The following is a 14,738-nucleotide window of genomic DNA, read 5'->3' as shown; positions in this document are numbered from 1 at the left end:
GCAAGAAAACTGAAATATGGGCCATGTGTTAGGGAAGGGTTCTATCAGTGTAAACTTAAAAAATCAATAGCTGTGGTTATGGCAGAAAATGTCTTTTTTTTTTAAAGATTTTATTTATTTGAGAGAAAGAGCATGAGCCGGGGAGAGGGAAAAGCAGACTCCCCACTGAGCAGGGAACCTGATGCAGGACTCAGTCTCAGGACCCTGAGATCATGACCCGAGCCAAAGGCAGACGCTTAACCAACTGAGCCACCCAGGCGCCCCAGAGACTGTTTCATTCATAGGAAATACACAGTGAAGTAGGGATGAAGGACCATGATATACATATGCTACCCTCAGAACAAGTGTGTGTGTGTGTGTGTGTGTGTGTGTGTGTACGTGCACGTGCACGTGCGTGTGCAGAGAAGACCCAGGCCACAAACGATAAAGCAAATAGGATAAAATGTTAACCACCGGTGACTCTCGGTGGAAGGTTATGTGGTGTTCTCTATAGTGTTCTCCCTTTGCAGATTTTTATAAGTAAGGAATTATTTCCAAGTAAAAACGTGAAAAAAGTAACTTGAGAAAATCGTATTTAAAATGTCCCCAAGTGGGACGCCTGGGTGGCTCAGTTGGTTAAGCAGTTGCCTTCGGCTCAGGTCATGATCCCAGGGTCTGGGATCGAGTCCCACATCAGGCTCCTTGCTCGGCAGAGAGCCTGCTTCTCCCTCTGCCTCTGCCTGCCTCTCTGTCTGCCTGTGCTCGCTCGCTCTCTCTCCCTCTGTCTCTGACAAATAAATAAAATCTTTAAAAATAATAATAATAAAATAAAATAAAATAAAATGTCCCCAAGTAAAAAATTGTCTCACTGAAGGTCTAAAGCGAGACATACTGGTAGGTTCCACTTGGATCAAGTTCAGGATCAAGCTTGTGAATCAGTGGTGAGAAAAAGCAGTTGGAGATAAGCTGCAAAGAGGCACAAGAGCCCTGTGGAAATACTTGAAATGTGTTCTAGCATGTTCTGGACAGAGGTCTCAGGAGTGTGTGCCTATTTGTACATCTACCTGCACTTGAGGCATTTTGCTGTGTGTGTATCTAAAAAAAAAAAAAAAGGTGCTTAATAAAAAAGCACAGAAACAGATGAGATCTATAACAGTACCATTTACCTAAGTTAAAAATATGCATATAATATGCCAAAGTTGTCTAAAATGAAAAACAAAAACCAGAAAACCCTCCCTATGCCCAATACAGGTGCCCAAAAGAGGTAGAAGTTGGTTCTTGCCATTACTGATGGCCCGAGGTTGTGTAAGACTCAGGGGTGAGACCCTGGCCCTGTCTTGGGCTGGGGTGGGAGGTCATGTGGTGTGTGGGTGGCTTGCAGGGTTGGAGCAAGGTGGGGTTGGGGTTTGTCTGCCTCCGCGGGACTGGCCCCCAGGCCTGTGTGTGTGAGAGCCTTGACCCTGTCCAGCCACTGTTCTGAGTGCCTTGTATTATCTAAGACTCATAAGACCCCTGTTGAAAGATGGTGTTATTTCTCCCATTTCACAGACAAAACTGAGTCACAGAAAGTTGGATCAATTAGCCCAAAGATCGGTGGCTAGAAAATGGGAGAACCAGAGCCTGAACCCAGGTGGCCTGGGTTCCAGCCACCTGAGTAGAGATTCCCTCTCGGGTGGTCCAAGGCAGGGAACAGAAGCACAGGTGGCTTGTCCCACAGATGTCCCTAGGCCCAAATGGGAGGGCCTGGCCCCCTGGGCTGAGAGGTCCTACAGGCTTTGGTGTTCATAGCTGCCTGCAGGGCTGTGCCCTCAGGATCCAGGCTGGGATGATGTCACTCTAGATGCCATTGACAGAACCTTCCAGTCCCCCCCGCTGCCCCCAGCTCTCGCTCTGGCATCCTAGCCCCACTCTTCTGCCCTATTTCCCTCTGGCCACAAACACCCCCTTCCCCTCATTCAGACCCCGTCTACCCTTCAGGTCCTACCTGAGCCTTCACCTCTGTCTCCAGCCTGGCCCCTTTCTCCATGGACTCCTGCAGTCTTTTTTGAGAACTTGGATTCCAATCTGGTCTCAGCTAATGATGTCTTTGGGGCCTTAAGCAAGTTACTTCACTTCTCTGGGCCTCTGTTTCCTTTCATAGTCATACCTGATGTTCAGGGAGTCCTGTGCAGGATGCATGTGCTCTCCCATTCATCCCCAAGCAGCCCTGCGAGTTATGTCCTGTGATAATGATGAAGGTTAGTGATGTCCTTTAGGCTCACAGCTGTTCTCGGGGACTCCAGGGACTTGACCCGAAGATGGGGTGATCTTAAAGGTTAGGGGTGAGGTGCTGTAGACCATTAGCAAGTTAATATAGCTGTTGCCTTATTCTGCTTTTTTTTTTTTTTTTTTTAAGATTTTATTTATTCATTTGGCACACAGATCACAAGCAGGCAGAAAGCCTGGCAGAGGGGATCATGACCTGAGCTGAAGGTGGAGGCTGTAACCTATTGAGCCATCCAGGCGCCCCTCTGCTTTTTTTTGTTGTTTTTTAAGATTTTTTTAAAAATTTATTTGACAGAGTCACGGCCAGAGAGGGAACACAAGCAGGGAGAGTGGGAGAGGGAGACGCAGGCTTCCCGCCGAGCAGGGAACAGGGAGTGCAATGTGGGACTCAATCCCAGGACTCTGGGACCATGACCATAGATGTAGGCAGACGCCCAATGACTGAGCCACCCAGGTGCCCCTGCTTTTTTTTTTTTTTTTTTTAATGGAGATACAACTTATGTAACAAAGGTAACCATCGTAAAGCGTACCTACAGTTCAGTGGTATCTAGTTCACAGTGTTCACAACCATCATTTTACCTAGTTCCAAAGTACTTTCCTCCCCGCAAAGGAGACCTGCGCCCATTCCCCCAGCCCCCAGCACTCAGTCGCTTGTCCACTCTCCGTCTCCGTGGAGGTGATTTTCCCAGGCTTTTCTTACAAATGGAGTCGTACGCTTTGTTAACTTTGGTGTCTGACTGTTTTCATTCAGCATCTTGTGTTCGAGATTCGGGGCACGGACTCATGCCTCATTCCTTCCCCCAGCTGAAGTGTTCTGCTCTTGGGACCTAACTATACCGAGTCTGTCACTTGCCTGTGGCGGGACACTCGGCTGCTGGGGATGTCTGTGCCCACGTCCTTGCTTGAGCACCTGTTTTCACTTGTTCCGGTTCTACCCAGGAGTGACTGTGCTGAGAGACGAGGCAATGCTAGCGTTTGACTGTGTTTGTGTTGGCGGGGGAGTGCTTCCCTCCATGTGGGTGTAACGGTGCGGTGGGGTCTGAGGGTCCCCCACCCGGGGCTGGGTGCCAGCCACTGAGCCCCACATGCGGTGAGTGATGGAGAGCTGTATCCACGTCTTCCTGCTGCCTGTCCTTCTCTGCCTGCTTACCCCAGCCCCCCAACCTGTCCTCTCTCCTTAACAGATGTGCCTGTGGAGAAGCTGGCCACCATGCCCGCCTTGCGCAGCGTCAACCTCCGCTTCAACCCCCTGAGCCCTGAGGTGCGCGTCATCGCTCCGCCACTCATCAAGTTCGACATGCTCGTGTCCCCTGAGGGTGCCCGACCCCCTCCACCTTAGGCCTCCCTCCTCATGGCCACCCGGCGAGGGACTGAGGCCACCTGGGCTGTCACCCTGAGGGAAGGGCGTCCCACAGGCCCCTGGGAGGCCAAGCCTGGGGTGGGGGGAGCTGGGGGCGGGTGGGCCAGAGAGCACGTGCTGGGAGGGGGCCCAGCTGGCTCGGGATAGATAGCTTAGAGCAGTAGTGGGCCCTGGGGTCCCCTGGGGCTGGAGCCTGGATGCTGGGCGCCCGCAGCTTCTGTGTGCATCTGGACAGACGCCTACCCTCTACGAGCCTTGTTTGGGCAAAGGGGCAGCGGTGGGGGTGGGGGCCTTTGCCAGTCCTTTGAGCTCCTTGAAGGCTTTTTGGGCAACACGTGCCTTCAGGTTGTCTTCAGGCCATCAGGCTCCTTCGGAGCCCGCAGATCACTTTCTGGGCCACTGTGGGTTTGAGGCCTTGCTTCTGGCGCTGAAAGCCAGCCGCCACCCTGAGAGGACTAGAAGACAACCTCCCTCTGCTTATTGCTTCCTAAGGACTGACCTGCATTGGGCCCTCTATGGGGCGCCATCCGCAGCCCCGTGGGTCTCTAGATTGGCGGGAGCCGGCGCCAGGAGTCGTGGGAACGCTGTGGGGAGAGTGTGGCTCTGCTCGAGCCAGGCTGCGGATGTTTATAGAGGAGCCCAAGGCCCATCAGGCCAGGAAGAGGAGCAGATCGGGTCCTTCGTGATGAAGACATGAGCTGGGCAGGCAGTTCTAAGGGCTCCGCAGGACAGACGAGGTGTGTCTGGCATCAGCCCTTGAGCCACGCAGGAGGTGGCCCAGGAGAAGCCAAGCCAGTCGTACCTGTGGCTTGGGTACAAGGTAGTTGGCTACCACCATGGTCTCCTTCTGGCAGCAGCCTGGCCGCCGCCTCATTGGTCCTCCGGGGGGGGCAGAACACACTGTAGACCTTCGGATTTGTGGCTAGCCAGCTCCCAAGCCTCCACCCAAAACCCTGCACCTAGTCATTTCTGGGCCCTCCACCTGGGGTCTAGGATGTGGCCAGGCCATAGGACTGGGACTGAGGGGTTTCCTGGGACATGGGATTGCAGTGCTCCCGCTGAGACAATACCTGGCAAACAGGGACAGCTGGTTTCCTATGAGCAAGGGACTTGGGACTCTTGCTGATCATATCTGTGGTGTGGAGAACCCTGACCTCTTGATCCCCCAGGCATCCACCTCCCACCTTCTCATCTGTGGAGCCGACAGACTCAGAGCCCACCTGGCCTGGATCTTTGTCTTGGTCTGTGGGAGATAGCTGAGACCCCAGGACATGGTGCAGACCAGGCCACCCAACCCTACATCCAAATATTGAAAGCCACACTTCCATGCCCAGGGTTAAGCTTCTTCCAACCCCAGACCCTCTTCCTCAGAATGCCGTGTTCCTTGTCCCCTCCCCAGCCCTGGGGCCCGCCTCTGCCCAGGCCTCCTGCCTCCTAGCAAGGACTGACAGGTTGGACCATTGTTGGCTCAGAGTGCTCAGCGTCTCAAGAGATGCTGTGTTGACTGTGCTCTGGGAAAGGGGTTTGCAGGGCAGGGAGGTCCAGATGGATCTTCAGGCCTGCAGGGCTCAGCTGTGGACAAGTGGGAACTGTGGCCCCGTCCGGACTGGCCTGGCCTCCCAACCCTGTGTCGCGGCATCAAAGAAGAAGTGCACTTTTCTGAGAGGCACAAAGGCACTGTGTGGCCAGAGCCTCGCAACCCAGAGTGTGATCTGGGGACCAGCAGCACTGGCATCCATGGGAACTTGTTAGAAATGCAGAGTCCCAGGCCCCACGCCAGACCTCCAGCAGCAGCACTTGCGTTTCAACAAGACTCCTAGGTGATTCCTAGAAGCACTTTATCGTTTGAGAAGCCAGGGCCTAGGTGTGACCCTGGGCTCATCCTTGGAGTGGAGGACAGAGGTTTCAGCCCTCCCCCTGCTACTCCAGGCCTCTGAGGCTGTGCCCACTCCCATCCCTAAACCAGCCCCAGGACACCCCAGGCCTCTCAGATCTTTTCAGAGTCTACGTGACTCTTGCAGCGAAGGGAATGATCTGAAGTCCCCAGGAGATGAGGGTTGGGTTTGCCTGGCCCTCTGGCCACTGCCTTTCTGGTTACCCTCTGCATAGCCAGCTCCTGCTTCCCTACATCCTCACATCAGGCCCTTTTGAAGGGGTTGCTTCTGGAAGTTGTTTTCTACTCTGCTGGGAGAGTCTTCCCTTGCCTGTGTGGGAAAGCCTGAGGTGCAGAAGCCCCCAGATCAGAGCCCACAGTGTAAATGAGCCCTTAGCTTCAGTCTGCAATAAAGAACGCTTTGGTTTCATCTGCTTGCTTGGTGCTGGGTTCCTTCTTTCCGCACAGAAAACCCCTGCCCCACCCTGTAGCCTGCGTGTCAAACCTGAGGGGCTCCTTTTGTTGAAAGCTTGAGCTTCAAAAGGAGTCACCCTAGGGTGATACTCAGAATAATTACAGGCTGCTGCAGAGGTGACCAGGTAGATGTGATACATGGCTTGGAACTGTGCTATTACAAGACCGCCAGACCCCCAGTTCCAGCTGGGACCACAGACCTGGGAAAGGATGAAGGCACCTGCTGTCCCTCAGTTTCTCCCTTACCAATGCAAGAAATGACACCCTTAGCAGTTCGTTCCTCAGTGTCTGTGGCTCTCAGAGAGAGGCCTCTGGACCAGCACACCTAGGGAGCCGGCCAGCTGCACACATTCTTGGCCCCTGCCCCGATCTCCAGAATCCGACACGGGGTGGGCTGGCACCCTGTTTCATCAAGACTTCCAGGGGGTCCGCTACCTGCTCAATTTAGAGTTCGGAGTTCAAGTCGGGTTTTGTTTCCTAAATCTGAAAGGCTTCCTGAGTTTATTCTGAGTTGTGGGCCACCCATATGTAACAATACTGAGGTTAGTGGGTACCAGGCAGCGTCTAAGCACACGGCAGAGCTGAACTCATTTGACCCTGTAACAACCCGAGCAGGCTGGGAGTTGGACAGATCGCGTTCCCTCTCCAGGCCTATTTCCTGTTGATAAGGAGACTGCACCAGAAGATCCCTGAAGGCCTTTCTGGAACATTGATCCCTATTTCTTGATTCTGGGGCCTTGCTGTATCTGTCCCTTGTGGATGAGCCTGGATGCAAACTGCCCACCCCTCGCCCCAAAGCTCAGAGGACTCCATTTCTTCTGGTCGAACTCTGGGTCACCGAAAATCGCACAGGCTCGGCCGCTTGGTGAGACAAAGCTCCGCCTCGAGAGCATCTGACTAGTAAGTGTGTCCCGGGGGATGACAGAAATCACAGCAATTAGATTTCGGAGTGTGATTTCAGGTGGGTTTTCAATGCAGTGGAGGAAGGACACCTTGACTGAGACTAGGTGAGGATTATGGTCTGGTTTGGGATGGGCGGACACAGCAGAGGGGCATTTGGAGACAAGGAAATCAGAGTCTGTAAGATGTAAACTCTTGCGATGCTATTTACTGAAGAATTGAGTGGTTTTTTCCTTTAAATGATTCAGGAAGCCCCGGAATGAACAATAAAGTTATTTACAACTTCCCTTTCTCAGGCAGGAGTTTCCTGGAACGATACCATTATGTTGAAGAAGGCAGGGGTTAAGTCTAATGAATGTAGACAGGTGTGTGGGACTCGAGGGTTTTTTTTTTTAAGTATTACTGAGATGTAATTAATATACGACATTATGTTAGCTTCAAGTCTTCAAGTGTCCACGATACTGAGTCTCTGTAGCTATTGTGAAAAGAACAGCACCAGAATTCTGGTAACATCCATCACGGCACATAGAGGATACTGATTCTCGGTCTCACCAAAATACCGTGTGGGACCCTAGAGCCCTCCTTTGGAGCTGCCTTTTACACCAAACGTGCCTCTTGCTTCTCAGAAAGCCAGCCCTGGCGTGGAGAGTGGCTCCTGGGAGGGTCTGCCCCAGAATCCCTGAGCATAGCCCTGGGAGAGATGCCAAGGCCAGGACGGACGGGGGCCAGGAGCAGCGAGACCATGCTAGGAACCCGTGTCTCAGCGCCAGGTGTGCTGGACCCCTCTCAGGAAAGGGCCACGAGCTGGCTGCCTGAGGTCTGGGCAAGAGCACCCATGGAGCTCCTGGTCCTTATGAGCACCAGGAAGGCACCTGGATGTTTCTCCATTACTCTTAGCAGTCCCCCTCCTGATGCCTGCTGTGCCGATGAGGAAGCCGGCTCAGTTTGGGGCTTAGCATGGGCCTGGGAAGGAGCAGAGCCTGGGTCTGAACAGGGAGACCAGCTCGGACAGGACAAGCAATGCCGTCTCCAGCTCGCACGCTTCCTTTCCCATCACAGCCCCGTGAAGAGGCCTCTCTGTGCCTTACTCTCCTCGTCTGAAAAATGGGTGCTACCCCTGCCTTCCTTCCCTAACGTCAGAGGGCTTCACAACAGATGGTGCAGGTAAGCAGCGCTGGGGGCGCCACCGCACACCCATCTCGCACACTCGAACATTCCTCTCCCAGCAGAGCACCACTGCCTCATGTGAGCCCAGCCTTCCCTGCTGAGAACCTCACGGGGTCCGGACAGGGCCGCGCTGCTTGTCACGCAGCTCCAGGGCACACCGGGTGCTGGTGGGAGGCTGACTCCCACAGGGCACGAGAGGACAGACAGATTCCCCCGCCACCGACTCACCCCACCTTCACAGTTCGGGCACCCCTGAAGCTCTGTCGCAGGCCTTGGCTCAGGGCCAGCCGGGGCTGATGGCAGACTGTGTGTACATCCGAATTCTTACAGCCAAGGGCCTGGGCACCCTCACTCCTGTAGACCAGAAGCCCGGCAAGGTGGGTGTCTTCAAGGGTGGATGTGGCAGGCAGCTGCACGGCCCTGCCCCGCGGATGTCGCCTGCCACGGACTCCAGCTAATCGGGGCCAGGCACCTGGAGAACAATGTGAAGGGGCCACTGGAGTTGTGCAGTACAGGAGAGAAACAGACTCTTCGAGGAGCAGAGGTGTGGGCTTTGCTTTGAGGTTGATGTACTGGGAACCTTCATCTCTGTGGGAGCCAGAGACCCGGTGCCACACCGTTCACAACTCCAGGGGCCTTTTATTTTTTTTATTTTTAATTTTAATTTTTTAAAAGATTTATTTATTTATCTTAGTGAGGATGAGAGTGAGGGGTAAAGAAAGAGGGAGAGAGAATCTCAAGCCGACTCTGTGCTGAGTGTGGAGCCTCATGCGGGCCTCGATCCCAAAACCCTGAGGTCTCAGCCTGAGCAGAAACCAAGAGTCAGACGCTTAACTGATGGTGCCACCCGGGCACCCCTGGAAGGCCCTTTGGATCCTAAATCACTCATCTGCCCAAGTTCTACAGTGGTTCTCCGTGGTACTTCGATATAACAGCCGCATCCTTATAATGGTCTTTGAGCCTGATGTTTTCTTCCCTCCATCACTGCTCATTTCGTGCCTCCAGCTCCTTCACCGCACTCCAGGCACACTGGCTTCTGCGGTTCCTCTAATATTCCACATCATCCGTGCCTGAGGGCCTTTGCATCTCACCAAGGAAGTCTGCTTCCCAAGGACTGACAAGCAGTGGGATGTCTTCCCTACTTTGGTCTTCTTCCCATCACTCACAAGTCTTGGTACCGTGGCTGGGGCTTTTCCTAAATGGAGTGGTCCATAGCTAGTAGGCACAAGCCGAGAAAGTGGGGGCACTCCCCCAATACCCTCACCAGCCTGTCACTGTGCCTGAAGTCCCACCAGTTTGAGACCACTGCTCTTGGTTAGGCTCTCCCTGTGATCATATGCCAAATCCTGCCAGGATGCTGAAGGGGGTTCCTTCAAGAAAAAAGTCCAGTGTTTGCCCAGGCCCTTGTCACTCCCAAGTGTGGTCTTCAGGCAGGCAGCATCGACAGCACCTGGGCATATGTTGGAACTGCTGAGGCTCGGTCCCTCCCCAGAACCACTGGGTCAGAATCGTGTTTTAACTAGACCCTCAATGTCATCTGTGGGCCCATTGAAGTTTGAGAGCCGGACTTTGACGACTGAGACCCCATCTCAGAACCTACTCCAAGTAAGTCCCAGTGATAGACAGTGAAAAAGCATAATTTTCAGAAGCTAAAAACATGAGTCTTCCTATAGGATGAGCAGGTATCAAAATTTTATTCAATTTTATTGATCGATGGAGGAATCAGTGGGACGGTAAATCTGGTTCCCAGAGCTTTTGAGGAACTGGAGTTTATGTAGCACAAATCCACAAGTTCACTTGTTCCTTCTCAGGGCCTATGCCCTCGATGAACAGTAATTAACAAAACCACAGTGGAACATTCTCAGGGGCCGGCCTGTTAACCAGAGCCTCATCTCTAGGCTTGGGTAGGATTTCCTAATAACAGATTTCCCTGAAAGGGCGTGAATCTTCCCAGGACCAAGCAGATGACCAGCTCTGTGTTCCTGTTAAAGGATCCAAAACTTGAGGGGAAGGAAAGAACCAGGGCTGCCCAAAGGAACAGAGAGGGGACGTAAAAAAAGGAACAAAGGAGGTGAAAGTAAAATTAAAAATACTTTAGCAGCTTACCACATATCTGTGACTATGCCAAGTACTTCCCATTTCTTCTCCCACTTAATCCCCACAGCAACGTCTGAGCCCGCTACCACTTGTGTTTACATTTTCTAGAAGAGGACACTGAGGACTGGAGTAGACCAGGAACCTGGCCAAGGTCAGACAGTGCAACTGGCCTTTTGAGCAAAGTCCCTGTTTCTTAGAATTGTCGTCCAGGGCCCCAGGAAATGGTTTACAAAAGCCCCCCCTACCCTGGAGGAGGCTCTTGGGCTGCCTCCAGAAATCTCCCCACCTTTCCCAATAGGCTTCAACACCTTTTCCAAGTACGTGTTCTTCCTGAACTGGGGAGCCTGACCCGAACCCCACTTTGATCCGGAAGTCTACAGCAGCACTGTCCAGGGGGCAGGACCCCAGCCAGAGAGCTGGGGTTCCCGGGGGGGGGGGGCTGCCCACCCCCTCCTCAAGAAGAGACTTCTTACCCTCGGCTCTCCAGAGGACAAGGTCAACTGTTCCAGAAAGAGTGTTCCAAAGGGCGTGTGGAGTGACCTGCCCAAGAATGGGCAGCGAGCAGGTGGCAGAGCCCAGACAAAGGGGCAGGTTTCCTGGCTCCTGCTCTGGGTTCTTTCTGGGGCCCCTGCAGGGCCCTGGCGTTTGGGAGCTCTTCCGCTGAGCCCTCATTTTGGCCTCTCCTCTAGGGCTGTGTTGCCCTAACTGTGCCTGCCCTGGAAGTGAGTCAGTCCTTTGAGTCCTCCCTTGTCATTTACAAATGCAGATAACAACTCCGGCCTCCTTCCTTGGGGAGAGCTCACTAATAAGCATTTGAAAGCATTCTAAAGGAAGGGCTCCTCAGGGGCTGGCAGGAGAGAGGGAGGGGCCCCACCTCCAACCCAGCCTCTCTGCACCTCCGGACCTCACCCTCCAGGAAACAGGCCCCCCCTCCCTGAACTCCCCCCACTACCACTAAGTAGATGCTAAAAACGCCAGCTGTGTGCTGGGGTTTGCTTCCCAGGGACCCCCATATTGCCACCAGGCAGAACCCCCTTCCCCTTCCCCGTGAATCTGAGCCTTTCCAAAATGAGGGCTATGCCAGTGGCCTTCCTCGCTCCACAGGCCCAAGTGCATTTCCATTTCCAGCCCGGAAGAGAGAGACTGGGTCTCCTGTGGGAGATGCTTGGCTTTCCCACCTGCGGGGAGCTTCCCCACAGGGCGCTCTGTGGCTTCATGCCAACCCTCTCTCAGGCTCCTGCCAACTCTCGGGCATCTCAAAATGCACCTCTGACCCAGCTGAGAAGAGACAGAGTTCATGTACCTTCCAGCCATACCCAGCAAAGGCCTGTGACCAGCGTCTTAAACCTCCAAGGAGAAAGGAAGTCCTTCAGTCATGGTAGGGTCCCGTTTGACCTCCGTCACTGCCCTCCAGAAAGTTTGATTGTGAGAAGATCCCCCCCTCTAAGTCCTCCCCTGCTTTCTCTAGCCCTTCTCCAAGCAGGGGTTCACATCAATGCTTCAGCACCAAAGCTCCTCGGAATCTCACTGCCCAGAAGCCACCTCCTGGTTCCCAGCTTTTCAGATGGAAATCAGTTTCCAGGATAGTGGGGTTTTCTGTGAAAAGACTCCCTAGGCCACAGCTGATAGAGGCAGGTCAGCATGGGGCACAGCTCCCCCCCACACACCCCGGAGGAAGGGACAGGCCAAGAGCTTGGCCAGAATGGGCCAAGTCAGAACTCCTGAATGTCAAGGTGGGGGTGGGCCTCCTCAAGACGGACAGGGATCCCTTCTGTGCTCTGAACAACTATACCCATAGTTTCTCAGATGCTCCCAGAGGGCCAAGAACCTTGAAGGCAGGCTGGGGTAGGAGCAGCAGGGCTAATGCCCAAGAAGTCTAGAACAGTGTTCTTCCACTTTTTGCCACTGCCCGGCTGTGCAGGGTTGGATCAGGCACTGGGTTCACCTGCAAAACAGGAACAAGAGTGCCTTGCTTGTCTGAGGGGCTCTGGATCCACAGTTCAGGACTGGGAAGGACCCCAGCCCTGCCATCATGTGAGTCCGGGAGGAAGGCATGATCTACAGCAGAACACTGAGGTGCCTCTGGTTTCCTGAGAGCCCCTTTGGGGCAAGGAGGGGAGTGAAAGGAGGCACTTTTTTTTTTTTTTTTTTTTTTATCTGCATGGAGAGATATTACCAAGTCTATCTGGCCTCTTCCCGTGGCTTTGGGGATAAGGAAGGGCACTGTATGACAGGCACTTGACTCAGTCTTCACAGCAGCCTTGAGAGGAGGATTGTGAATCCCATTATACAGGTGGGGAAAATGAAGTCAGAAGGCTTATCACCTGGATCACACAGTGATTAACGGTGGAGGAAGAATTCACACGCAGGTCTTTCTATCCATGCCACTGCCCTCCCTGCCCCGCAGAGGCTGACCCCATGGAGTGTGCTCTGTGTGGTACTTGGGCGTGTTCATATATTTGGGCACCGTATAAAGGTGGAGGAAAGAAGTCTGTGGAACAGGAAGCAGAAGGAAGAAAAAAAGGCTTCGTGATCCAGACCCACTCAAATAAAAAAGATGGGGAACGTGGGAACTTGACCACAAGCCTGAGTTAATGCCCGAGAATGATGTGGCTGCTAAGGAAAGGTGAAAGGCAGAGGAAAGGGTAAGAAGGTGGGGGGGAGTGAAAAAGTGAGATTGAATTATTCAAAGCCTAGTGCCCAACATACAGCTCGTATTTATTGAGTACCTACTATGTGCCAGGCACTGTTGTCAGTGCGTGACTTTATGGTGGGTACTATTATCCCTATTTTGTAGATCGGGGAAACTGAGGCACAAAGAGATTATATAACTTTTCCAAAGTCACCCCGACAATAAATAACAACACTGGGCTACATGGACAGGGAAACTGAGGCACAAAGAGATTATATAACTTTCCGAAAGTCACGCTGACAATAAATGGCAATGCTGGGCTCTAGGGATTTTACAGCAGTGCCCTGAACTCCGAGTCAGTCAAGGGGGCTTGATATCACCTATCACAGTTCTGGGTCCTGACAGTCAGAGGGACTCTGAGAACTGTGAGCGCTTCCATAGGGAGGTGGGCTCAAGATAGTAATGATCGAATAACTAAGGTTTATGGAGCACTTACTACGGCGAGGCACATGCGATAGGTAGAGTAACTCCTTTCATCTTCACCGCGGCTCTGGGAGATAGGTACTGTTATTAGTCCCTTTTTACAGATAATCCTCAGGCCAGCCACAGGAAGAAAAAAAATGCCCAAAGAAAATCAGATGTTTGGCCTGCAGAAGGGGGTCTCGACAGGGAGCTCTCCCTCCCTGCTGCTCCTTCTGGGCTGTTCTGGGCAAAGAAAGGGTGATGCGAGGCAGAATTACCCACTACTGGGCGTTAGGAACCGGAGCCCTGGCCCAGGGTGGGGTTAGACTCCCTGGTCTCTAAGGTCTTCCAGCTCTGAAACTCTGCCGGCCACTCAGGACAGAGGAGGAGCTGGAGGGAGACTGGGAAGAAGCTGGATTCCAACATTTTCCTCAGATGTCTGGATAGAGGCCCCACCCCCAGAAAAGGAAGGAATGGGCCAGTCACTCTCTTCCATCTGCTTGGAACCTAGGATCTTCATTCATGTGACACAAGTCTGTGGTGGTGGTTGTCCGGGGGCTTGACAGGGGATAGAGTAATGAGAGGGAGGTGGCCTCCCATCCAGCTGGAGGGACCTTTTGTTGGGCCTCTACTATGTGCTGGGCGGAGGCTTTGGCATCTCATTTCCTCTCCTGGAGACCGTTTTTACAGAGGCAGAAACTGAGACTTGCCTGAGGGGAAAAGTGCTGAATGCCTGGCCGCTGCTGCCAACGCCAGTGATCATGGAGGAGAGAGTGTCCCCACTCTCCTCCCGGAGCTGAGAGCTGATGCAGCAGCCACCCCTTCCCTCCTTCGGCGCTCCCATGTATTCACAGCTGCCTCTTCTTTCTTTCTCAGGAGGACCCCAGGGTCCTGGACACGGGGGTGGGTGTCTGGGGGTCAAGCTGGGATGGGGCAAGGAGGAGGAGGAAAGGGAACAGGGACTGGGACGTGGGGCGCGGGGAGAGATACAGAGTTAGTGGGCATTGCTGCCAGGGCTCCAGTGGGGTGTGTCGCTTACTTTGGAGGGGCGCTCGGCCCCTGCGGAGAGAGGTCCATCGGGGAGGCGGGCTGGGGCGCAGCGGGCAGGGGACGGTGCGGCGGGCACAGGCGTGCCGGTTGCCATGGCGACGGCGCCGCGCTAGCCCCCTCTCTCGCTCCCGCCAGGGAAAGCGCGGGGCAGCCGGCGGCCGGCCGCAGAGTGGGGCAGGCGACTGCGCTGCGCGGGAGCCCGGCCACCGCTAACTCTGGGCCCCAAGGAGGAGTGAGACCCCGCGAAGGGCTTCTTCCTGAGGGCGCACGCACCAACCCCCACCCCGTCTCCGCCCATTTCTGCCGGGTTCCAGACTCGATCCCTGGAGCGCAGAGGTAGAGGCGCGGGCAGGCCAGCCAGCGCCTGGAGACTCCCTCGCCCTGCCAGGGCGGAGTGGCCCGCTGTGCCCTCTCCAGAGCCGGTGGGAGTGGGCAGCATGGAGGGTGAGTGAGCCCGGAGCTGGGGCTGAGGGTGGGCT

At 54.1% G+C, this 14,738-nt stretch overlaps 2 protein-coding genes and 1 long non-coding RNA gene across 7 annotated transcripts in view; 2 read left to right on the top strand and 1 right to left on the bottom strand.

The window, feature by feature from the left end:
• LRRC20 (leucine rich repeat containing 20) overlaps nucleotides 1-8,656 on the top strand; it is a 109,713-nt gene extending 101,057 nt beyond the window's left edge. For 3 of the 5 annotated variants that reach the window (XM_032314135.1, XM_032314134.1, XM_032314133.1), the window contains one exon: nucleotides 3,429-8,656. In XM_032314135.1, the coding sequence (XP_032170026.1) occupies nucleotides 3,429-3,583 (155 nt within the window). In that variant the 3' untranslated portion in view covers nucleotides 3,584-8,656. The remainder of the gene's footprint in view (nucleotides 1-3,428) is intronic. The other 2 variants (XM_032314132.1, XM_032314131.1) reach the window with 1 other exon arrangement.
• A 1,052-nt stretch (nucleotides 8,657-9,708) lies between these two features.
• LOC116573540 lies at nucleotides 9,709-14,363 on the bottom strand. The gene is made up of 3 exons (XR_004278866.1): nucleotides 14,249-14,363; nucleotides 10,589-12,060; nucleotides 9,709-10,043 (listed from the first exon to the last, which is right to left on the bottom strand). It is a non-coding gene; the product is annotated as an uncharacterized LOC116573540 (long non-coding RNA).
• Nucleotides 14,360-14,738, top strand: part of NPFFR1 (neuropeptide FF receptor 1) — a 23,569-nt gene continuing 23,190 nt past the window's right edge. Inside the window, exon 1 of the mRNA XM_032313698.1 lies at nucleotides 14,360-14,703. Within this exon, the coding sequence (XP_032169589.1) occupies nucleotides 14,697-14,703 (7 nt within the window). The 5' untranslated portion in view covers nucleotides 14,360-14,696. The remainder of the gene's footprint in view (nucleotides 14,704-14,738) is intronic.

Source organism: Mustela erminea, chromosome 14 (assembly GCF_009829155.1).
Source record: "Mustela erminea isolate mMusErm1 chromosome 14, mMusErm1.Pri, whole genome shotgun sequence".
Classification (NCBI taxonomy): domain Eukaryota; kingdom Metazoa; phylum Chordata; class Mammalia; order Carnivora; family Mustelidae; genus Mustela; species Mustela erminea.
Note: the sequence above shows the minus strand (reverse complement) of the source record. Positions and strands in the feature narration are given on the sequence as shown.